The sequence below is a fragment of the Oryctolagus cuniculus genome, chromosome 12 (assembly GCF_964237555.1).
Source record: "Oryctolagus cuniculus chromosome 12, mOryCun1.1, whole genome shotgun sequence".
Lineage (NCBI taxonomy): Eukaryota > Metazoa > Chordata > Mammalia > Lagomorpha > Leporidae > Oryctolagus > Oryctolagus cuniculus.
Genome location: NC_091443.1, coordinates 44,593,002 through 44,616,816, shown reverse-complemented (window position 1 = coordinate 44,616,816; position 23,815 = coordinate 44,593,002). Strand labels below are relative to the sequence as shown.

The 23,815-nt window shown below is 36.8% G+C and overlaps 1 protein-coding gene across 2 annotated transcripts in view; it reads left to right on the top strand.

Moving 5' to 3' along the window:
* The window catches only part of SCFD1 (sec1 family domain containing 1), a 109,261-nt gene that overhangs the window by 67,277 nt on the left and 18,169 nt on the right, over positions 1 to 23,815 (top strand). For both annotated transcript variants that reach the window (XM_051822744.2, XM_051822745.2), the window contains 6 exons: positions 3,200 to 3,296; positions 8,367 to 8,437; positions 10,014 to 10,093; positions 13,881 to 13,943; positions 15,628 to 15,703; positions 23,477 to 23,530. In XM_051822744.2, coding sequence (XP_051678704.1) covers positions 3,200 to 3,296; positions 8,367 to 8,437; positions 10,014 to 10,093; positions 13,881 to 13,943; positions 15,628 to 15,703; positions 23,477 to 23,530 — 441 coding nt within the window. The remainder of the gene's footprint in view (positions 1 to 3,199; positions 3,297 to 8,366; positions 8,438 to 10,013; positions 10,094 to 13,880; positions 13,944 to 15,627; positions 15,704 to 23,476; positions 23,531 to 23,815) is intronic.

The following is a 23,815-nucleotide window of genomic DNA, read 5'->3' as shown; positions in this document are numbered from 1 at the left end:
AAATTACTACTTTGTATGTGTCCTGTTAGCTTCAAAATTCAATAAATTCAAGTACTTGTTATGAGCCAAAAGCTATGTCAGACACAAAGGGGTTAGACATTAGACACACTGTAGGACTTTATTGTTTTAGAAGGATGACACATAAACTAATGATGGTAATATAATGTCATTTTTGATATGGAGAAGTCCATAAAGTGATGTTGGTACAAAGGTGAGGAAGTTAGGCCTTATTCTGGCCACTGAGGAGATTAAGGAAGAGCAGGAAGGAGAAAGAGCAGAAATGGAGTTTCAGGGAAGCTATAAAGAAGGTGGACCCCCCCCCCCTTTTTTTTTTTTTTTTTTTTTTTGACAGAGTGGATAGTGAGAGAGACAGAGAGAAAGGTCTTCCTTTGCCGTTGGTTCACCCTCCAATGGCCGCCACGGCTGGCGCGCTGCGGCCGGCACACCACGCTGATCCGAGGGCAGAAGCCAGGTGCTTCTCCTGGTCTCTCATGGGGTGCAGGGCCCAAGCACTTGGGCCATCTCCACTGCACTCCCTGGCCACAGCAGAGAGCTGGCCTGGAAGAGGGGCAACCGGGGCAGAATCCGGCGCCCCGACCAGGGCTAGAACCCGGTGTGCCGGTGCTGCTAGGTGGAGGATTAGCCTAGTGAGCCGTGGCGCCGGCCAGAAGGTAGACCTTAAAGAATGAGTAGACTTTGCCAGGCAGATGATGGAGGAAAGGAATATATTCTTGAAAAGCTAACCTAAAAGAATATCTGAACATTGGCCTAGAGGATTAAAAGCATATGCAGTGTTTAATGAAAAGTCAGTTACTTGCTGTGCCTAGAGGGAACTGAGCTAGAAGGAAATGAACAGGATGCCTGGATCAGATTGTGAAGGGCCTGAAAGTCAGTTCAACACCTTATCTTACCGTCTTCTCCCTTCCATCCGGGCTTCACTCTGTAGACAATAGCTTTTCTTTTTCTTTTTTTTTTTTTTTTAACTTTTATTTAATGAATATAAATTTCCAAAGTACAGCTTATGGATTACAATGGCTTCCCCCCCATAACGTCCCTCCCACCCGCAACCCTCCCCCTTTCCCACTCCCTCTCCCCTTCCATTCACATCAAGATTCATTTTCGATTCCCTTTATATACAGGAGATCAGTTTAGCATACATTAAGTAAAGATTTCAACAGTTTGCTCCCACACAGAATCATAAAGTGAAAGACAATAGCTTTTCATAATCTAATGTTGACATTAACATAGTTCTTTCTTACTGCTATCATAGTTCCCCAGGAATTTTCTTTCCCTTCTTTCATACTTGACTTCCCATAGCCTACCATCATCTGTTATATAGAATCTCTTGGATTTCTTTTGTTCATTTTTAATATTATTTCTAGGACTTTGTCATTCCTAGGACTTCACCTCTTATCTTAGTATAGTGAGTAGTATAGTGATAGTAGTTCCTATCAGGGAATCTGAAAAATACCAGAGATTTTTACAATAGAAGAGTTTCCTTTAATATGCTTCATTAATCTTTAATTCTCCATGTACTGATGTAGACTGTATCTATCAGTGAAAAGAAGGGATAGAAGAAAAGGTCTTCAAAAAGCTTATGAAAAAACACACATGTATTTCTTTTTTGCACTAAAATTAGCATCTTTTTATTCCATTTTCCATGAACTTTTCAAAATACCTTCTTTTATTACCTTTTTGTGTCAGAAAAGAGAGGGTTATTAGAATACAGACTATTTGTTTATATTTGCATAAATTAAACTGTGGCAGAAATAACCCAAATAAATACCTAATCAGAGCAGATAGAAATGGAGGGGAAGAGGACAGAGTTGAAAAATGAGATTTCTCAGCATATACCTTTTCATGTTGTTTTTGCTTTTGAGCTATCTGAAAGTTTTACCCATTTAAGACTCGGTCCTTATGTGCCACTGCAAGGGAATGGGACCAAGAGGCCTGATCTCCTGTCGCACATATATGAAATCACTCCTTTCTCTGCTGTTTGACTGTCTCTACTCTGTTAAGCTTTATTATGATTAGGTTAGCTGTATTGACCTGTTCTTAATGTTCCCAAATCACTTTCAAGAGTCAGTTCAAAATGTAATACTTTGCAGTTGAGCCACCAGTTAGGACACCTGCATCCTATCTAGCAATGCCTAGGTTCAAGTCATGGCTCCACTCCTGATTCCAGCTTCCTGCTGTTGCACACCCTAGGAGCCAGTGGATGATGGCTCAAGTAGTTGGGTCTCTGCCACCTGCATTGAGACATGGATTGAGTTCTCAGCTCCCAGCTTCCATATGGCCAAGCCCCAACTATTGCAGACATTTGGGAAAGAAAGCCAGCAGATGGGAGTTCTCTCTGTGTCCTTGTGCCTCTCAGATTGATTAATTTTTAAAAATTAATTGCTTCCTCCTCTATAATTGGTTATAGTTTAATTCAATCTATTATCTTAGCGTAGTGTATTTATGTTTGTTTTATGCTTGTATATTGGTTCTTTGTTAGTATTGCTGAGTATCCTAATTTATTTCATGAATGGTTTCTGTTCCCACTCGAACACATTAAACAGAAAACATGTTCTTGTATTGTTTGTATTATCTGAGGCCTAGATACTTGATAATAATAAATCTTATTTGCTTTGGAGGATCCTAATATGTTAATTTGACTTGAATAACTATAATCAACAAAATTTTAAGTTAGAAAATGTGTCAGAAAAGTTTTACTGCTTTTCCATTACTAAAACTTCAAAAAATTAAATAGGAAAAATTAATGATGCTAAAGTTTTATTATAAAACATTGAAGTCAGTTAGGGTAACTGTCCAGTTAAAGTGAAAATATGTGGATGCACGCTAAAAAAGTGAACATAGCATGACGACTTGGCAATAATTTGCATGGAGTACAATGTGATTTTTATGCTAGTTACTAATCAGTACAATAATTGAGAATTCTTTTGTATCTTTGCTAATATGTGTATACATGCCAAGTGAATTTTGAATTTATAAGTGAAAGCATGGTAAATAAAATAGTTATTGTTGGTGGGTTATTTTACATTAAATGTATGATCCAAAGTAAGAAATTTTAAAATCTATTAGGAAATGAAGACTTGCTTTTTAAAACTGATCATACAAAATAAAAACACATAAGTTGAGAGACTTAGTATATTTTTATTACTTAATATGTTCTCATCTAATATTTATTGTGAAACAGGCAAGAAAACTGGATGTGTATTTTGAATATGAAGAAAAAATAATGAGCAAAACTACTCTGGATAAATCTCTTCTAGATATAATATCAGACCCTGATGGTATGTACCATAAATTTGAGGATGATGTTTCATATTTGATAAGTCCAGCATTTTCAATTTGAGTAAATTTGATTAGAATTACTGTTTTTCTTACAAGTGATACTAATAACAAGATAATTAAATGAGCTATTTACTGTTGAAAATTTCTTAATGTAACAGTTACTAAAGTGAAAAAAAATGATTTGTATTTTATTTCATTGATCTTTTAAAATATTTTATTTTGTATTAGAGAGACAGAGCTCCCATCTTCCAGCCCATTCCTCAAGTACCCACAACAGCTGGGAGCCAAAGCCAGAGCTAGGAACACAATCCAGGCCTTCAACACGGGTGGCTGGAACCATCACCACTGCCTGCCAGGGTGTGCATGAGCAGGAAGCTGGAGTCAGCCTGAGGCGGGAATCAAACCCAGGTGTTCCAGTGTGGGACACAGGCAGTCCAACCATGAGGCTCAGTGCCTGCTCCCATTGAATTTTTCTTTGATCATATTTAAGTACCTTTTATATTCATTTTGTTTAAAGTGATAAATCTGGGTTGGGTGTTGTGGTGCACACGGTTTCCCTGCTTCTGATCCATCCATCTTCTACTGTGACTGGGAAGGCAACAGATGATGACTTGAGTACTTGGATCCCTGCCACCCACATAGAAGACTCAGATAGAGTTCCAGGCTTCTGGCTTCATTCAGTATGGCCTAGCCGTGGCTATTGTAGGCATTTGGGGAGTGAACCAGTAAATGAGTGATTTGTGTGTCTCTCCTTCTCTATTTCACTCTGCCTTTCAAATAAATAAATAAATCTTTAAAACTAAAATAAGATGACATATCTGAAGCTCAATTTGTGCTGGTTCCTAGAAGTTCTGAAGGTATGACATGCAAAGCAAGTGTCTCTACATGATACTCTTTCTGATTACTTGGGTTTACCTCAAAGAGTATACTGAAAAGATACATCCAAAACTGAATTCTGTTTTACGTATTCACTTCACTTTTAAAGGACTCTAGTCTCTTTTTATATTTATCTAAATATTTGTATGTTAGATTTTCTTAATATATAACTATACTTAGAAAATATAATCTAATTATAATGACTGGGATCTACATAGGATGTTAACTTCTAAAATTCTCTAAATTTAGAGATTTGTTGATCATTTCAGAATTGCTTAAAACTCAAATCTCAGCTTTTTCTAAAATAAATGAAATGCCTAGGACCCGATTTGCATACAAGCTATTGAAGCAGAATGATGGTGGTTTCTGAGTTAAGAGTTTTGGTGTATTCCAAGTTGGAGAGTAATAAAAATGTACAAACTGTTTTATAATTAAAGATTTCCATTCACCAAAACTTCTTAGGAGCAGTAAGTGTTGCTCATACTTTGACAAAGCTAGTTTTCTGATTAGAACATAGCATTTTGAAGGTGTGTGTATTTTACAATGGAAGAAATGCAAAGGTTTATTGTGTGTGTGTAAGTGTAAGTTCATCATTTCTGAGGTATTCCTTGTTTACAATGAGTTACAGTGAAGTTGAAACACATATTGATAAAAAGCTATCAGAGCCTTTCTTTTTCCTTTCCCAAGCAAATTTACTTGTAAAGATGTTAAGTAGGGCAGAGTGAGGTTAGGCATTCATGCGGAATAGCAGTCGGTTGCCACTTTAGCCCAGAACAAGACATTGTAACCTGAGCAGGATGACAAAGGCATCATATATGGGGTAGAGGCAGGTTGGTAATCTGGCATGAGTTGTCAGAGTCCAAGAAAAGAAAGTAGTGTTCACATGCAGGAACAGTCCAGCAAGAGGAGTAAGAGCCCTAACTGGTTAAGGGTGCAGGCCCTACACATCACCAACCCAGCCTTCCTAGGTGGGGTGAGAAATTCATCAGGTTATGGGTGGGCTCATTATAGGAATCAGAGTCCAAGTGAAATGAGACAGGTACCCCACACAGGCAAAAGAATGGCAGCAGAGATAGAATATGTGTTATGTACAAACAGAATACTGGTTAAATAAGTAATATAGGATAATGTAAAGGGACCCAGATTTTCTGTTGTCAGAGAAGGAAGTTCTAAATATAGAAAGGGAAAGATCTGGAGTAAACCCTATATTGGAATTTGTTACAGGTGTGAGGTAATATTTTCTGTATAAATTTGTCAAATATAGATTGTGTGAGTGTGTGTCCTCAGATGTATTCCTTAGCTCTACCGTCTGAGAGAACCTGCAGTAACCACTAGTAAAGATTTTGCTTATAAATACCATTTTCTAGGACTGTTTGGAGAAGTGACTGACTCCAGTGCTGGGAAAGGGAGAGAAAGTACACAATGAGTATAGGACATTTTATTGTGTCAGAAAGCAAAGAAAGTATTCAAAAAGAGATGGAGCATGTCAAAAGGACCAGAAATCAGCTTAAAGAGGCTTGAAATCATGATAATTTTAACATCAAAATAAATGATAATACCAGATTATAACCCACTGAATGAAAGAGGAAGCCATGAATTCTTACAGACATTAATAAGTTGAAATTTTACAAGATTCATGCACAGTTTCAAAGTAACCCCAAAGAATACTTACTAATTGCAAAGGGAGAATAAGTAACTATAAAAGAGGAGCCTAATGAGTATCTTATTAGATATTCACACAACACCCACAGGCTCCAATGCAAAGAACACAGTATTACCATTGTGATACTCTTGCCAAAGATGTGTAACTTTAATCTAATTATGAGGAAATATCACACACCACTTAATTTTGTTAAATTCTATAAAAAAAAAAAAAAAAACCTAGCCTGTAATCCTAAAATATATCAAGGCCTGCAAGTCAAGGAACGATGGAGAAACTGTTTCATATAGAAGACTTAGAGATGTGACAACTGTCTGTATCAGTTGATCCTTTTGCCATAAAAGATGTTAAAGAGACAATTGATTAAACTTAAAATGAGATTTTGGAGTTAATGACAATGTATGTATCAGATAGTGTACTATTAAAATAGAATAAATGTACCAGTGTTAATTCCCTGATTTTGATCATTGTTATATTAATGTTACATTAGTGAATGGCTTTGACAGTTGGGAGTGATGGGACAAATTGTCCAAGTAAGAAAAATCTCTCCAAACCATACTTAGAACTTTTCTCTAATGTACATCGAATTACTCAGTGAAGGAACTCTAAAATAGCAGTCACGGGAAAGATTTAAGTGTTTCAAGAGGTTCCAAGCTGTAGCTAGGGACTCTAGAGTAACCACAGTTCTGTGGATACATTTTTACAATTTCAATTGTTCTTCCTGTTGGTATAAGCATCCAGGTGCTCTTGAACTCTTACAATCAGGTGACATTTTAACAGCATGACAAGAAGTTGTTGTAAAGCACTATTACTGTAAAAATTATAAAATATGTTTTCCCTTGAAGATGAGAGGGAACTATTCTTTCTTTAAAGCAAATATGTGCCTAGTATTAGAAAAGACTATGGTAGATGCTGAGGACAGTAAAAGTAATAGTAGGGACCCATGGACCCCTAAACTCTGAGGGAAAGGAGCAGTATATCCTCTCCTATCTTAGGAGTTATTGTCTCCAAAAATAAGGCAAACCTTGTTACTCTCTTTGTCCTTTAGCTCCTTGGTCACAGTTGGCAGCCATGGGTGCAGGAAATACACAGTAGGGAAGGGTGACTAAAGGCAAAGCTTTCTGGCTGGGGTGGCAGAAAGGAAGGGTCAAAGGAACAGGAAAGTAGCAGAGAGAATGCAAAAGAAAGGAGCTCAGGAAAGCAAACCCATGAAGTTATTTATGAATTCCTGGGCTCACCTCTAAACTGCACATGCATGAATCTAATCCTAAACAGTATTCCAAAGACTGAGGGGTGAAGGGCTAGACCACCTCCCAGTTCCCAGGATAGACACAGACCCCAATAGTACTGCAAAAGTTACTGAAAATAAACTCAGTGTTGGAAATGCAACCCACAGAAGTCTGATAGGAACATCAACCCAGTGTGGCTAATCACCCATTAAAATAAAAGTATCACTAGTCTCCTGGGGTTGAAACAGGACCCTGAGTCTGATAGCCTAAAATTCAAAATGTCCTGAATATATTTACTTGTAAACATGAGAACTTGGGAGAACCAATCATTGATTTGATTTATTTTACCACTCTGTCATTCAAGGAGTCAGGGATAAATTGAGAATGAGTGTATAAAAATCATTGGTTCATCAGTAATTATGTTTTAGAAAAACATCTCCTAGTTTTTGTTCTGAATTGAAATATGTACAGCAGTTAGGAGTTCTTGCATCTTAGGGCACATGCTAGAGTCACTGTTGTTACATGTTGAGGACAGTATTTGGACATTTTTCCACCAAAGTACAGCCAGGAGAAAAGAGAACAAATGAGTTTCTCTGGACATTTTTTAGCTTTGAAGAATAGGAGTAGTAGCACAAACCATCCAGCACAAGCAAGAAATTTCTCTTATGTCGTATTTTTGCCTTAAAATTTAATGCAAATATATTCTGCAGTATAATGTAACATTGTTTATTTTAATATAAAAATATGATATTTCCAAACCTTCCAATAGCATGATATCCTTCAGAAAGAGAAGACATGTCTATTTAGAGGCCCGCATTTGAGAAGTTATGACTGTAAGCTCAGCTAGATGATTTCACCAATACCTACAAGTTTCCCAATACCTACAGTATGCTAGGACAGCCCATTTTCACTCCACTCCTCGTTGTGTGATTGTTTCTAGCATCCCTTTACATCTCAGAAATAACCTGTTTTAGAATATATGATAAACCTAATTGCCTTTCTTTTGTTTTTGAGTTCATATCCAAAAGGTGTCATCCCAACATACAAACTATGGAACATAGAATGGAGATGCTTCCAAAATCACAGTCTCCTAATCCTACAACATTTAATCTTCTTCCATATTTATATTTTCCTTGATTGTAATTGTAGTGCTTAGTACCTTAAGCTAGTTGAAAAGAACCATGTTTTATTTGTCACATTTATTTATGCCTTGAATTTTAATGTACTTGTTTAAGTGTTAATTAGAATACATAATAACTACAATTATGAAAGCCTTTTTTTTTTTAATGTTTTCCCCTATATAGCAGGAACTCCAGAAGATAAAATGAGGCTGTTTCTTATCTATTACATAAGCACACAGCAAGCCCCTTCTGAGGTATGTCCTCTGTTCAGTTATTGGGAGGAAGGAGGAATGCTTGTTTGCAGAGTTACTACAGCTAGAATTTCAAAAAAAAGAAGTGAAATCACTGTGGCTAAGCCTCTGCTTCATTCCTGTCTTTAAAAGAAAAACAGTTTGTGAAGGCTGTTCCTGTTTACTGCTGAGTTTTCTTTGGGAGCAATATTTATTGTCACCAGGGGAAACCATCCCCAAGAAACGTCTGACCATTCTTAAGTTGTTGGAATACGTACCGAATTCAAGTGGCCAAAGTACTTGATTTTGGAAAATAACTATTCCAAACCAAGTGAATCAGATTTGCTATGCCTTTGGAAAAGTTGGTTAAGATTTTTTTTAAATTAATGTCCTATATAGAAATGTAGGAAATATCCTGCATTTGCAATTCCGTTGAGGAAAGTGGTGATTCTGGCAGCAGATGTCTTGCTGGATCTGAGACTTGAGTCTGTCTTGGGTGAATTCAGTGTAGCTTTACTAGATGAGCAACGAGCATAGGAACCCCCGAGATGACATCTGGAATGACACGGCTGTTGTAAGCTGCTTTCCTTTGCAGGTAGCAGTTACTTTATTAACATCTCCTAAATTGTAAGGCTTCTGCTGGTCAAAACTCTGGCATGCTAAAAGAGCAGACTAAACCCAGTATTTGCTTTAGGCTCTTCTGTTTTATCCTAGGAGTGTATCTCTTGACTTTAATTCAGTAAGAAACTCTGATCTTCATTTTAGAAATATCTCTTTTCATCAGAGGGGATTTACCTAGCTCTTGTGGGATTACAATAGCCTATCTATAATATTTTCTTAAGAATATAGGATTTTAAATTTTAATTCAGTATTCCCTTTCTTTAATTACATCATTTTATTTTCATTTACTTTGGTAAGGATTGTCTTTTCATTGATTTAAGTTGATCATGAAAAAGCTCTAAGAAAATTAGGACTAATATCAGATTAATAGCCTCCAAAAATATAAAGTAGTGAAAATTTCTAGATGGTGGTGAGTTTAAAATTTTCTCCCTTGTAAAATTTCTACAGTGGATCACCATGATGATAAGCTCCTTTAATTTATTAAGTTCAGCTGGATTTACTCATCAGGAAATAAAAATAAGAGATTAAAAACAAAAAACCCACAGCTTAAGAACTGTAGGACACCCGTAGTTCAGTTAATGAATCTGGACGCCCGAGTGGACGACGGGAAAGCTGAATCTGCAGATCCCCTCGCTGGACGTCAGTCCCCTTATGTTTCTGATTTTTGAAATACTCTCGGTCACATCATTCGCCTAGTGCTCGTCCTGAGGAAAGACAGTCTATTTCAACAATAGAGGAAAAACTGACTTTGGTGGACAAAGTGCTGTACTTTTTTAGGTGATTTTTAAAGTATTAAGTAATGTTCATTATATGTGATTTTTAACTCAGGTGCCCATTTGAGTTAAGAGGTGACTTCACTCTGCTTGGGTGCCTAGAATTTAATTCATGTCTGTGCTGTTTTTGTTTAATAGAATAACAGCAAACAAAATGATCTTTGATGAAAGTAAATTTTTGTCATACAGTTCTTTTCTTATTTCAGGCTGATTTGGAGCAATATAAAAAAGCTTTAACTGATGCAGGATGTAACCTTAATCCCTTACTATATATCAAACAGTGGAAGTAAGTTTTATTTTCTTCTTTAATTCCTGTCATGTAAGAGGGCACAACTGAGGTTTTGTTCCTAAGAAAATGGGAACTCTAGTAAGAAAATTGAACCATGCTATGGTATGTTTTTATGCCCAGTGGCATAAATATTTTCTGTCATATCCATGAGTTGAAATTACATGACATAGTGATACCTTTCTTTCCTAGACAAGCTTTAAATGTTTTCTATTGATAAGGTGAGAAAATCAAAGACTAAAATGTGTTGTTTTCATATGTCTCAAAAGCATTAAAATGAAATTTTATTTTCACTAGTAACCAGACAAATAGAAACTAATAAAAATTTAGAAATTATTGTGCCCAGGAAACAGGAAAATTAATTGGTGCGTTTATACTCTGCTATTAGGAATATAAATTATCAGTATTTTTCTAGATGGTATCAGAAGTTTTTAAAAGGTAACTTTGGATTTATACTAAAGAAGTAATTGGAATTGCAAGATCTTGAAGCAATAGTAGTAATGAAATTTTGAAAACTAATGTGAATGTCTAGCAGTAAGATTGGTAAATGAACTGTGGCATTTCTATAAAATAAAATACAATTAAGTCATTAAAAATCATGTTGTAGGGGTGGTGTTTGACACAGCAGTTAAGTTACTACTTGGGACATGTACATCCACTGTGAAGCCTGGCTTTTGAGTCCTGGCTCCACTTTAGATTCCAAGTACCTGATTGTTGCAGACATTTGGGGAGTGAACCAACAGATGGAAGACCTCCCTCTCCTCACTCCCTCCCTCCCCTCCTCCTCCCCCTCCCCCTCTATAACTATTTATTTGAGAGAGAGAGTTATTTTTAAACTCATGTTAGAGAAGACTGACTTAATGGCATTTAGAAATGTTTATGTTAAGCTGTTAAGTGAAAAACAGCTTACAATACTGTCCTCTGATTGGTTTGATAAATACTATTTGTTCTCCATATCTATAAGTTCTGCATCTGCAGATTCAACTAAGCACAGATCGAAAACATTTTTTGTAAAAATTGCTGAGCATTTATAGACTACTTTCATTGTTATTATCCCCTAAATACAGAGTAATAATCCTATTTATGTAACATTTATATAACATTAAATATAAATAATCTAGAGATGATTCAATGTACCCAGGAGGATGTATGTAGGTTACATAGAAATATTATGCCATTTTAGGTAAAGGACTTGAGCTTCTGCAGACTTTGGTATCCATGAGGGTCCAGGAATCAATCCTTCATGGATACTGAAGGATAGTGAACTTGTTAAGCAGGGACCCTGCTGTCTGAATCTGCAGTTATGTTGAGGGAACAGTTAATCCACAAATAAATAAGAGTAATGTTAAACTGTGTTAAATTATATTAAGAAAATGAAACTAAGTGATCTTAACTTTCTGGATGGAGGCCAGGGAAAGTTTCAGGGTAGTTCACATTTGAGTCAAAACTTAGATGACATTTTGTTTTTTACAGTCTGATAATCCATTGGACTTGCATAGCTGAAATGACATACACTTAAATATTATTATTGGGTAACTTGAAAGTGTTAGAATTTTTTCTTTTGGGTGCTTTTCTTGATTTTTCATATTGTCTACAACATTGCCTTTGAAATTTTTGTAATAGTTAATTTTTTAAGAATACAAGATTGTGTATGTTTTCTGATCTCAGTGGTTTCAAAAAATAGACCTAGCAAGAGAAAGTTGTTAACAGTGGTTATCCCTGACTAGTGAGTTTATGAATGCTTTCATTTTTGATACTTTTGTTTTTCAAATTTCCTTTTATTTGACTTATTCTTGTAGTAGCAAAATGCATACACAACAAGGCTTTGTTTAAAAAGAAAAACTGAAAACTCCAATTTTTATTACATTTATATACACACACATATATATAGACAACACATTTGGCTGTGTAGTATATGTTCTTTCTATGTTATGATTGATATGGAATTCCATAATCAATATTAGGATTTATAAGTGGAAAGGCAGTGTAGTATTTTACATAGTTAGAAAATATGTAATCTCTTAATTTATTTTTATTTCCAACTTTAAGAATAATACCAGTTTGCTGAATATTTTAGAAAACTCAAAGGTATAAAGAAAATAAAAACATACCTTATAACCTTACTATTGAGAAATTATAGATAAACGTTAATGTATGTCCTTCCATTTTGTATACATATGACACTGTTAAGATTTATTTATTTGAGGCCCTAAAACATGGCATAGCAGGGCATGCTACCACCTGTGACGCCAGCATCTCATATGGGCACAGGTTCATGTCCTGGCTGCTCCACTTCCCATCCAGCTCCCTGCTAATAGCCCTGCGAAAAGCAGCAGAGGATGGCTCAAGTACTTGGGCCCCTACGACCCACGTGGGAGACCCAGGAAGCTTCAGCCTGACCCAGCCATCTGGGGAGTGAACCAATGGATGGAGGATCTCTGTCACTCTGCTGTTCAAATAAATATTTATTTATTCAGTAGTGGACAGATTTTAAATATTTATTTGAACAGCAGAGTGGCAGAGAGAGAGAAGAGAGCATGAGTAAGAGGTCAAGAGATCCTTCATCTACTAGTGTTTCCTCAAATGGCTGCAAGGGGCACAACTGGACCAGGTTGGAGCTAGGAACAAGGAACTCCATCTGGATCTCCTCATGTGGGCAGCAAGGATCCAAGTACTTGCGCCATCATCTACTGTCTCCCAGTGCATTGAGCAGGAAGCTGAAAATCTCTCTGTGTGTCTTTCCCTCTCTTTCTGTTGCTCTTTCAAATTAATCTTTAAAAAAAAAAATACACTGTATTCAAACTAGGCATTCTGATACGGGATACGGACATTCCAAGACATGCCTTAATCCACTGCACCACAATGCCCACCCCTACATACATTTTTTTAAACTGTGAAATCTTTAAAGGTTTTTTTTACTATTTATTTATTTATTTATTTGAAAATCAGAGTTACACAGCGAGAAAAGGAAAGTCAGAGAAGAGAGATCTTATATCCACTGGTTCACTCCCCAACTGGCTGCAACTGCCAGAGCTACGCCGATCCAAAGCCAGGAGTAAGGAGCCCCTTCTGGGTCTCCCACACTGATGCAGGGGCCCAAGGCCTCTGGCCATCCTCTACTGCTTTCCCAGGCCATAGCAGAGAGCTGGATCAGAAGTGGAGCAGCCTGGACTAGAACAGGCACCCGATGCTGGCACTGCAGGTGGAGGATTTACCCACTATGCCATAGTGCTGGCCCCATATTATAAAGTTTTATATCCTACTTTCCACTTTCATCTTGAGAGTCTTTCATTGTCTTTAGTCTTCAGTGGTAGTATTTACTATTTGCATAATATTCATGCATTTAATGTACTGTTTAATTCTTTGTTATTTAAATATATTCTAGTGGAAATAATTTTTGCCAAGGCATGAATACCTGTCCATTACTGAACACAGTTGATTCGTGCCCTCCCTTTGAACAAGACTGAAATTTTGGGGGATTTCTGTGATGGTATTATTCCTAGATTAAGTCAGCAAGTCTCTACCTCAGTTCTTTTCTTTAATGATCAGATCTAAAAAAAAAAAAAAATGATGTTTGGGAAACTAATACATTTGTGTTTTTTAAAGAATCTCAGTGTTTCAGTACTGCTAATTGTGGTATAGTTCTATTAGTTGAAATTTATTTCTCTTTTAAGAAAATGTCTTCATAATAGAACTTAGAATTAGTCTTGTAGATATTTGGTGTCACTACAAAACTGAATGGTAGCTCCAGGAATCAGTTTTTAAGTGTAACTTCCTTACTTCACAGGGCATTTGCCAAGATGGCCTCAGCTCCTGCCAGCTATGGCAGCACTACCACTAAACCAATGGGGTAAGTATTTGTAATAATTTCAATTGAGTCTTTATACTTAGACTTTCATGTCCTCAAAACACTGTGTCTGACACTTGGAATGTAGAGTGCTTTCATTGTGATACAGAATAAATGTCAGTATGCCTTTGGGTTCCTTAATTGATTTCAAATATGTTAGAATCTTTTACATGGTGTGAGCTGTTTGCTTCATGCTTCTTAAAACATCACATTTTCCATTCTAAGAAATACATAAATGTTAAAAGCTTTTTACATCACTGTTGTGTTACTAATATGGACTTGAAGCGAGGCACTCCAGACTTCAAGATCAATCCATAGCATATGGGCATACTGCTAAGTGATAGCTAGGAAACCCCCAGGCTTTGTACCCCAGAAAATCCTAGACTATATGTGGTGGTCAAAGATGGCATCCAAGGTGATTCTGACTTTTTCATGCCATACAAACAAATCCCAGGTTAACTTTTAGAGCTAGAACAAAAGCATGAAACCCAGAGGAAAACAGATTTATGCTAGCCCCACTCTGAGCTGGTGGTTTTAGTAGAATGATTTCCAAAAACAAAAGCACTTGGCCTAAGGCAGGACCTTAAAAGTACTTGGCAAAATGAATCCAGCGAGCCTTACCACCAGCCAGTGCTACGCACACACAGTGAAGTTAGCACACCCCTTCAGCCAGGAGCTGCCTCAGCGCCGTGCTGCCCGACGATGATTACTTTGTAGTGTTTCTGTCCGTGAAAGGATTTCCATCCTGTCAATCTCATCATTTCCGAGAGTGAAGACGAGATAGGGAAAGGGAAAGTACTTTTGGAAAAGTATTCCCATGTATTTCATAAAGTATACTTTCCAGTTTCATGTCTCAAAATATGATTGAATGTTTAAAGCCTGTTATGTTTCTTATGGATTATGTGTTTGGGGATTTTAATAAAATGCATTAAGAAAATCTTGGGTGATTTGAAGGCCACCCCCAGCCTTGTAATATAATGCAGGATTACTATTCTGTCCCACAAAGCATCCTTTGATCCTGTGTGAGACTGTTTGAGCCGCAAATACAAACCCAGTGTGGCAAGTTATTTGTTGGGATTTTTGTTAAAAATTCAGACAGTGAACACTTTTCAGAGTTGAGGCAAAATTCCCTACATGTCCTATGCTTTTTATATGATAGATTTTATGTATTGAGGGGAGAATACAGTGTGGCATGCAGGATTGCACCCAGCCGAGAACACAGCAACATTTGACCTACTGATAATACTTAAAGGCAGATGAGTGTGTATTGTCAATATGTTAGTGTGTTTTGAATTCCTAAAGCAAGTTGTCTGAATTACTGTCTTTAATTTTATTGTTTCAGCATTGAGAGGCAAATCAGCAAGGCAAGGAATACTCAAATCATAATTTGCCTAAAAACTATAGCAGAGGCTAAGCCGTTAAAATATTTTGAGACCAGCTGTTTATATTTTAAAATAATAATTATTGACCAGTCAGAATATTTTGTTACAGTTTTATTGTTAAATAAAATTGCAGCAGTGATACCCATGGAAGCAGAAATTCTGAAGGCCATTCTGTTAGTGAAAACAAAGATGGGAGAGGTACAGTGAGCATCAGCATGTGGTGTCTAATCGGGCAAATATTTTCTCTAACAGATTAGAGTAACAATTCTCACTTAGTGTGGTCCTCCTCTTTTGTGTCTACCTAGTCTCTTGTCACGAGTCATGAATTCAGGATCACAGTTTGTCATGGAAGGAGTGAAGAACCTGGTATTGAAACAGCAAGTAAGTACATTTGTTAGAAAACACACTGCTGAAAGTGAACTGGTGGACTGCTCCGTTACAGCATTTCCATACTCATTCAGATAGTAAATATTAGCAGTAAAATGAAGAAGTCCTTTATTGGTGTACTTAAGATTATGAGACCTTTTTTTTAAAGATTTTATTTATTTTTATTTGAGAGAGTTAGAGACAGTGAGAGAGACAGACAGAAAGGTCTTCTTTCCGTTGGTTCACTCTCCAAATGGCCGTTGAACTGCGGCAATCCGAAGCCAGGAGCCAGGCGCTTCTTCCTGGTCTCCCACGTGGGTGCAGGGGCCCAAGGACTTGGGCCATCTTCTACTGCTTTCCCAGGCCACAGCAGAGAGCTGGACTGGAAATAGAGCATCAGGGACTAGAACCGTCACCCATATGGGATGCTGGCGCTGCAGGCAGAGGATTAACCTACTGCACCACGCCGCTGGCCCCAAAACATTTTTGTATGCGTAGTTCAGAGATCTGACATTTTAAGTTTTTTGTTTTTGTTTTTGTTTTTTAAGATTTGCTCTGGACTTTACTAACATTTTGATTTTTTTCTGTAACTACTCTCAGGTTTGTGAAAGTATGTTAATTGAAAAGATGAACCTACCCCATTTGAAATAATGAACTGCTCTGTAGTGAATATCATTTAACATGTCCTCAGAATATTAATAAGCAAATGAACCTAATACAGAGTCAAAAGTCCTGTGTAAATTGGAATAAATATTAATTTACATATATATTTTGGGATAATGAAGTTATAGCTTAATTTCACAGTCCATTTGTTTTAATCCTCCATTTTACGTATAGGACACTTGAAAGTGATTTTTTTTTATTTCTCTGGTTTTTCTTTTATTTTGTTCTAGATATTCTGCTTCAGAGTCATTAATTACTTTGGCTCCTTTTCAACAAAAATTTGCTTTTTACTCTTTATTATGGAAATGGTCAAATACACATTACCATATCAGATTTTCCTGCACTCTTTGTTATTCAACATCCATTCATTCTTGTTTCATCATCCCATTTGTGTTTTTTAATCTTATTTTTACTGGGATATTTTAAGGTAAATCTAAGATTTGGTATTTCACATAAATAGTATGTAATGAGAAGTGTTTTTAAAAGCCAAATTCAGAAAAGAGACAGTATTAGTTATTCAGATTTGAGTGTTAAGTGTTAACTTACCTTTTTTCAGAAAGAGAAAGATCTTTTCTTTTTCTAAACTTCTTCCACACTTATTTTTATCTTACATTGTTTTCTTGTAGTTTACATAACCATTCTTTGCCTTTTATTTCTAGATAGATTCTTTCGGGGCAAGAAATTTTTTGTTGTTGTTGTTGTTGTTGTTGTAATGAACAAGATAGTTAATCTTCAGGGAGTTCCTAGGTACATGAAATAAAAGGTGAAGATGCATTAATCACACTGTATTTTTTTAAAATTTTTCAGAGTGGTCATTCCATTTTTACCATTACCACAATATTTTTCTGAATATTACTTATATTCTTCATGTTAGTAATAAGTTCTTTTTTTTTTAAACTTTTATTTAATGAATATAAATTTCCAAAGTATGACTTATGGATTACAATGGCTTCCCCCCCATACCGTCCCTCCCACCCACAACCCTCCCCTTTCCCACTCCCTCTCCCCTTCCATTCACATCAAGATTCATTTTCGATTATCTTAATATACAGAAGATCAGCTTAGCATACATTAAGTATGGATTTCAACAGTTTGCTCCCACACAGAAACATAAAGTGAAAAATAAGAGATGATTTTTTTAAATGATGATGAAATCAGAGCAGACCTATTGTCATGTTTAATCCCAGTGAGAGTCAAGTTGGGAATTGATAATTTCTTTTTTTTTTTTTTTTACAGAGGATCAGTTTAGTATGCATTAAGTAAGGATTTCAACAGTTTGCACCCCCATAGAAACACAAAGTGAAATATATTGTTTGAGTACTCATTATAGCATTAAATCTCAATGCACAGCACATTAAGGACAGAGATCCTACATGAGGAGTAAGTGCACAGTGACTCCTGTTGTTGACTTTACCAATTGACACTCCTGTCTATGGCATCAGCAATCTCCCTATGCTCCGGTCATGAGTTTCCAAGGCTATGGAAGCCCTCTGAGTTCTCCGACTCTTATCTTGTTTAGACAAGGTCATAGTCAAAGTGGAGGTTCTCTCCTCCCTTCAGAGAAAGGTACCTCCTTCTTTGAAGACCTGTTCTTTCCACTGGGATCTCACTCGCAGAGATCTTTTGCCAGAGTGTCTTGGCTTTCCATGCCTGAAATACTCTCATGGGCTTTTCAGCCAGATCCGAATGCCTTTAGGGCTGATTCTGAGGCCAGAGTACTATTTAGGACAGCTGCCATTCTATGAGTCTGCTGAGTATCTCACTTCCCATGTTGGATCACCCTCCCCTTTATTTACTCCATCGGTTAGCGTTAGCAGGTACTAGACTTGTCTATGTGCTCCCTTTGACTCCCAGTCCCTCCACCATGACCAACTGTGAACTGAAATTGATCACCTGGAACAGTGAGATGGCATTGGTACATGCCACCTCGATGGGATTGAGTTGGAATCCCCTGGTATGCTTCCAACTCCACCACTCGGGGCAAGTCAGCCTGAGCATGTCCCAAATTATACATCTCTTCCCTCTCCCATTCCCACTCCCATGTTCAACAGGGATCACATTTCAGTTAATTTTCAACACTTAAGAATAACTGTGCATCAATTACAGAACTAAACCAGTCATATTAAGTAGAACAGACAAAAAAACTACCAAGAGGGATAATGTATTAAGTTGTTCATTAACAGTCAGGGCTATGCTGATCAAGTCACCGTTTCCCACAGGGGGCAAGAAATTTTTTTCCCCCATCTTTGGATTTCCCATAGTGCTTTGCATGAAGTAAATTTCTTGTTTTAAATTAAATTCTTTATTCATATTCTTCATTTAAGTAAATTATGTTTTCTTATAAAAAACCATGTAGTGTTAATAAAGAATAGTGGAAAATCCTAATTATTTAATGAAAAGACTCATTACTTTCAAACTTCAGATACATTCCAAATTGTATTACTCCCTACTTGGGAACACTTTTCAGCCTCATTATCCCTTTTAGGAATTATTGTCAGTTCCTCCCATTCTGCCTTTTCAGGTGAGAAGCTGTTACTAAATATTTAATTTGCAGTTTTTACTGGTTCACAGTACTGTCCTGAGTCAAAACATCTTCACCCTCCTGGCCTGTAAAAGATGAAAAGGCATAAAAATAGGAAGTTTGGGCACATTAGAGACCACTGCGCTATGCTCTACAGTTGAGCCTAGTGCCATTCTTGCTTCCCATCAACTGGGCACAAAATGATTTTGTTTTGTGAGACACAGGGGCCCACCAGTTTGTAAGGTGATAACCTGTTTTTTGCTAGATAAACTGGATATTGCAGTGGTCATCAAGAAGTTCATGAAATTATGTATTATGAAAAAAACTGAGTGGTTTTTAATTTTTTGCACCAGAATAGACTTCTTTAATTCCATTTTCTATGAACTTTTTAAATACCCTGCCGTATTCCTAATCGCTCATAGAAATTATAGACTTTAAGATGATCTAGTTTCTTTTTGAAGTATTACCTTAAAATCAGTTACATGGTGTATGTCCCCTAATGATAACTGTAGGAGGTCCCAGATAGGTCAGCTGTTAAATATTTTGTTGTGCTAACATGAAAGTTTATTTACAGTTCATAAAATATAAAAACTATCCTTAATAACCTCAAATCCCTTTGCTTTTGTTAATATTGCAAATAGCATACAGCTTTGACCTGGGCAGTTTCTCACTTAAAAAGTAAAGTTTGAAATGGTCATTGGTTACCCCCGTCTTTATAACATTCTATCACCACTACAAGAGCCATGTACTTTTTTAAAAAGTTTGGATTTAGAGGAAATATCTATTTACTGGGGATGGGGATGGTTTGTTTTATATTGTGAAATAAAAATAAAAGCATCTTTCAAAATAGCCCAATATTAAACTTTTTGTTGCTCTTTAAAAAAAAGAGTACTGACAGATAACACATCCAGGCTTTATTTGTTAGTTTTTTCTGGGTGGATATTTGATTACTTCTACTCGTGGGATAAATTCTTAAAATTTGAATTGTGGAATCAAAGTTACACAGTTCTAAAATTCGATGGGAGGTCTAAGGCATTTGGGAGGGCCTAAGAGGTGTCAAAGATGAGACTGCTAGAGATTAATTCGGATCTGCGCAGCTCCAGCCGTAGCGGCCATTTGGGGAGTGAACCATCGGATGGAAGACCTACCCCCATCCCTTTCTCTCTGCCTCTGCTCTCTCTGTGTAACTCTTTCAAATAAATTAAAAGATTTTATTTATTTGAGAGGTAGAGTTACAGGTAGAGGGAGAGACAGAGAAAGGTCTTCCATCCTCTGGTTCACTTCCCAAATGGACACAAGGGCAGGAGCTGAGCCAGTCCAAAGCCACAAGCCAGGAACTTTTTCTGGGTCTCCCATGAGGGTGCAAGGACCCAAGCACATGGGCCATCTTCCACTGCTTTCTCAGGCCATTGGCAGGAAGCTTGATTGGAAGTTGAGCAGCCAGGACTTGAACCGGCACCCATATGGGATGCCAGTGCCTCAGGCAGCAGCCCAGGGTACTATGCCAGCACTGGCCCCATCCTGTTATTTTCTACTAATAAAAATTTAGTTACTAGCCTGTACAGTGTTTTCCATTTTATTTCTAAACAGCAGTTTCCAAGACCTATATATAAATTACACTCTTGGAAATTTTTCAAACTTTAAAAAACTGGAGTTTTCATTTGATCACATTTCATTTATACCTCTTGTACTGCAGCACACAAGGCTTTTTATGTTTCTGAAGAGAAGTAGCAGACTCTTTGTTGAACAAAGAAAATTGGTTTTTATCTAAAGTTTTCTATTTGCTAGCATGATGCTACAGTTGAATTTTTTTCAATCAGTAAAAGTAATCATCTCATCATCCTACTATCTAGATTATTCTTACTATACAATTGATTTTTTAAATGATTAATTCAATTCTTGCCTTCATTTAGACAGACAACTGAGACTTATTAGAGTATCAGTTGGTGGCAGATACCAGAAGTTGTTTTCTGAAGGACTCTTTCTTACATGTTGAAAGACATTACGTGGCCGGTGCCGCGGCTCACTAGGCTAATCCTCCACCTTGCGGCACCAGCACACCGGGTTCTAGTCCTGGTCGGGGCGCCGGATTCTGTCCTGGTTGCCCCTCTTCCAGGCCAGCTCTCTGCTGTGGCCAGGGAGTGCAGTGGAGGATGGCCCAAGTGCTTGGGCCCTGTACCCCATGGGAGACCAGGATAAGTACCTGGCTCCTGCCATCGGATCAACACGGTGCGCCAGCCGTAGCGCGCCGGCCGCGGCGGCCATTGGAGGGTCAACCAACGGCAGAAGGAAGACCTTTCTCTCTGTCTCTCTCTCTCTCACTGTCCACTCTGCCTGTCAAAAAAAAAAAAAAAAAAAAGACATTACGTATTTTCATTCTCTACCCCTGCAGTTCCCCCTATTCTACGGTAGTCTGTGAATATTATATGGTGCAGCAGTGGTAAGCAGTGGTAATTGATTCTTTTGGTGTTAACTGATTATAAGAAAAGAATCTCTAGGCTCTTGAATTTTTGAACAATTTTGCCAAAAAAATTTTTCTCATGTAATTTAATGGTCTATTCATTGTCAGACTTGTTTTCAAATAAAACAAAACTATGAAATACAAAGTAAAATTTCATTGTACCCTTTAGGAAAATCTGATTTTTATACTAAATGAAAGTCATTACACATGTTGATATAAATGTTTATATTTCCAATTATTTTACAAGTATAATAAAATACGACATGGTTCATTATGTAAAATCTCTGATTTTTCTGCATTGCATTATTGATATAATAATGCAATTCAGGGAGCTAAACAGAATTCAGTGTAAATAGAGAAATATGAAATCATCAATTTAGTAAAGTCTTACAAAATTATTTATAATGTTCCCTTGCTCTAGAGTTTTTTTCATCATTCCTGTTAGATAGCAAGGTACTTCGTTGTCTTTTGTTGATACTTCTTGCAACTAAATGCATAACTGGACTTTTCTCCATTGGGTAAAGCATTTATATAGATTGTAATCTGTACCCAGTCATTTTTTTTTTTAAGATTATTTATTTGAAAGGCAGAATTAGAGGCAGAGGCAGAGAGAGAGAGAGGTCTTCCATCCTCTGGTTCACTCCCCAAAAGGCTGCAATGGCCAGAGCTGAGCCGAACCGAACCCAGGAGCCAGGAGCTTCTTTCAGGTCTCCCACGCAGGTACAGGGGCCCAAGGACTTGGGCCATCTTCACTGCTTTCCCAGGCCATGGTGGAGAGCTGGAACAGAAGGGAAGCAGCCGGGACTCCAAGCAGCACCCATATGGAATGGGTGCTACTACAGGCAGTGGCTTAACCCACTACACCACAGTGTCAGCCCCCCAGTAATTCTTAAATGGACAAACTCAATTTGAGTTGTAAGAAAAAGTTAAAAGGTAAATTTGAGGGCCACTTAAAAAAAAAAAATCCTAAATAGTATTCAGGAGGAACCCTCAGTCAGCTTGAACATTTGGTGCTTGTGTTTATACTTAAGTTCCTGGCCAACACAAATATCAGAGAATAATGAAATGACTTTAATTTTACTTGCCTGAGACCATCTTAAAAGACTTTTATCTATCAATCTAGAGAAGAGGGGGGATGCATATTTTCTATCTGAAGAAAGCAGCATTTTTTGTAGTAGAACCCCATTTTAGAAACAAAATATTTTATATGACCTAAGAAAACTGAAAAATCCTTGTGAAATAGTAATGTATTATCTACAGTTTTCTGAATAATCAGATTTAATATTGCTCTTGTTGTATTAAGTCTTTAAGATACAAACTGTTCTTTCCAGAGCATCCTGTACAGTTCATAAAATATAATTCAAAATGGGCAGAATACATCCCAGAAGGATTTTGCTTTGAAGAGACATACTAGTCACTTCAATTTTTTTGTACATCATGTGTTTTATGTTCAAAATAATAAAACTCAGATTGAAATGTAGTAGTATTTCTCGTCTCAAACTCAAAAGTGTGTCAAGAGGTGATCTTCTCCAGCATCAGTGTTGTACATTCATATCCAAAGTAGATTTTGTTCTGTAAAACAATGCAGTATGACACTGAACATTTAGACTTTTCCCAGACAAAACTAAAATGGTCAACTAATAATATATCCTCACTTTTCAAAACACATAGATATCTTTTTATTTATTTAAAATAAAGGAACTCTGTTATTTCATCTCATACATTTTCACAAACTTTAAAAGCTACTTTATTTCTAAAGAAAACTTAGATTTGAAGAAAGGAAATGAAAAAATACAACAGAATTCTAATTTGATCAAAAGAAAAGCTTGCAATTAACTACTGTTAAGAAACGGACATCCACAAATAAAGTAAAACTCCTAAACATATATTGGTCCTAAAACCTGAATATACCTACACGTGAAAAGGAGTTTTTTATTTAGAATTAGATTTTTGGTGGAAACTTGAATGCCAAGGATTTTACATCTATGACAGCACCTTTATCATTCATGGAATATTTAATTTTAGAATGTGTTTAATGGAAAGGCAAGCATACTTCAGAACGATTAAGTTGTTTTTTTTTTTTTTAAGTGAGCAGAGCTTTGGTTTGTTATTCTAACAAGGTACTGGCTAATCTCTCCCACAGAATCTACCGGTTACTCGGATTTTAGACAATCTCATGGAGATGAAGTCAAACCCGGTGAGTAGCATCAAACTTTGTACTTGTAAATTCTTAAATGTATCAACTGACTAGAAAGGCAGTAAAATCACATTGAGTTTGTTGTGAACTTAAAGCACAACGAAGTGCATGAGTGAAAGCAAACAGTCAGCGTTTTTAAAAAGCCTTTTTAGCCATTGTCACAGATACTGGGAATTGGTTCTCTGAGCTACTGCAAACATTCTGGGCAGTTCTCATCAAACTAAATGTAGATAATGCATCTTAAGACAGCGTATCCTAATTTAAATGTATCCTAGGGAGTAAGTT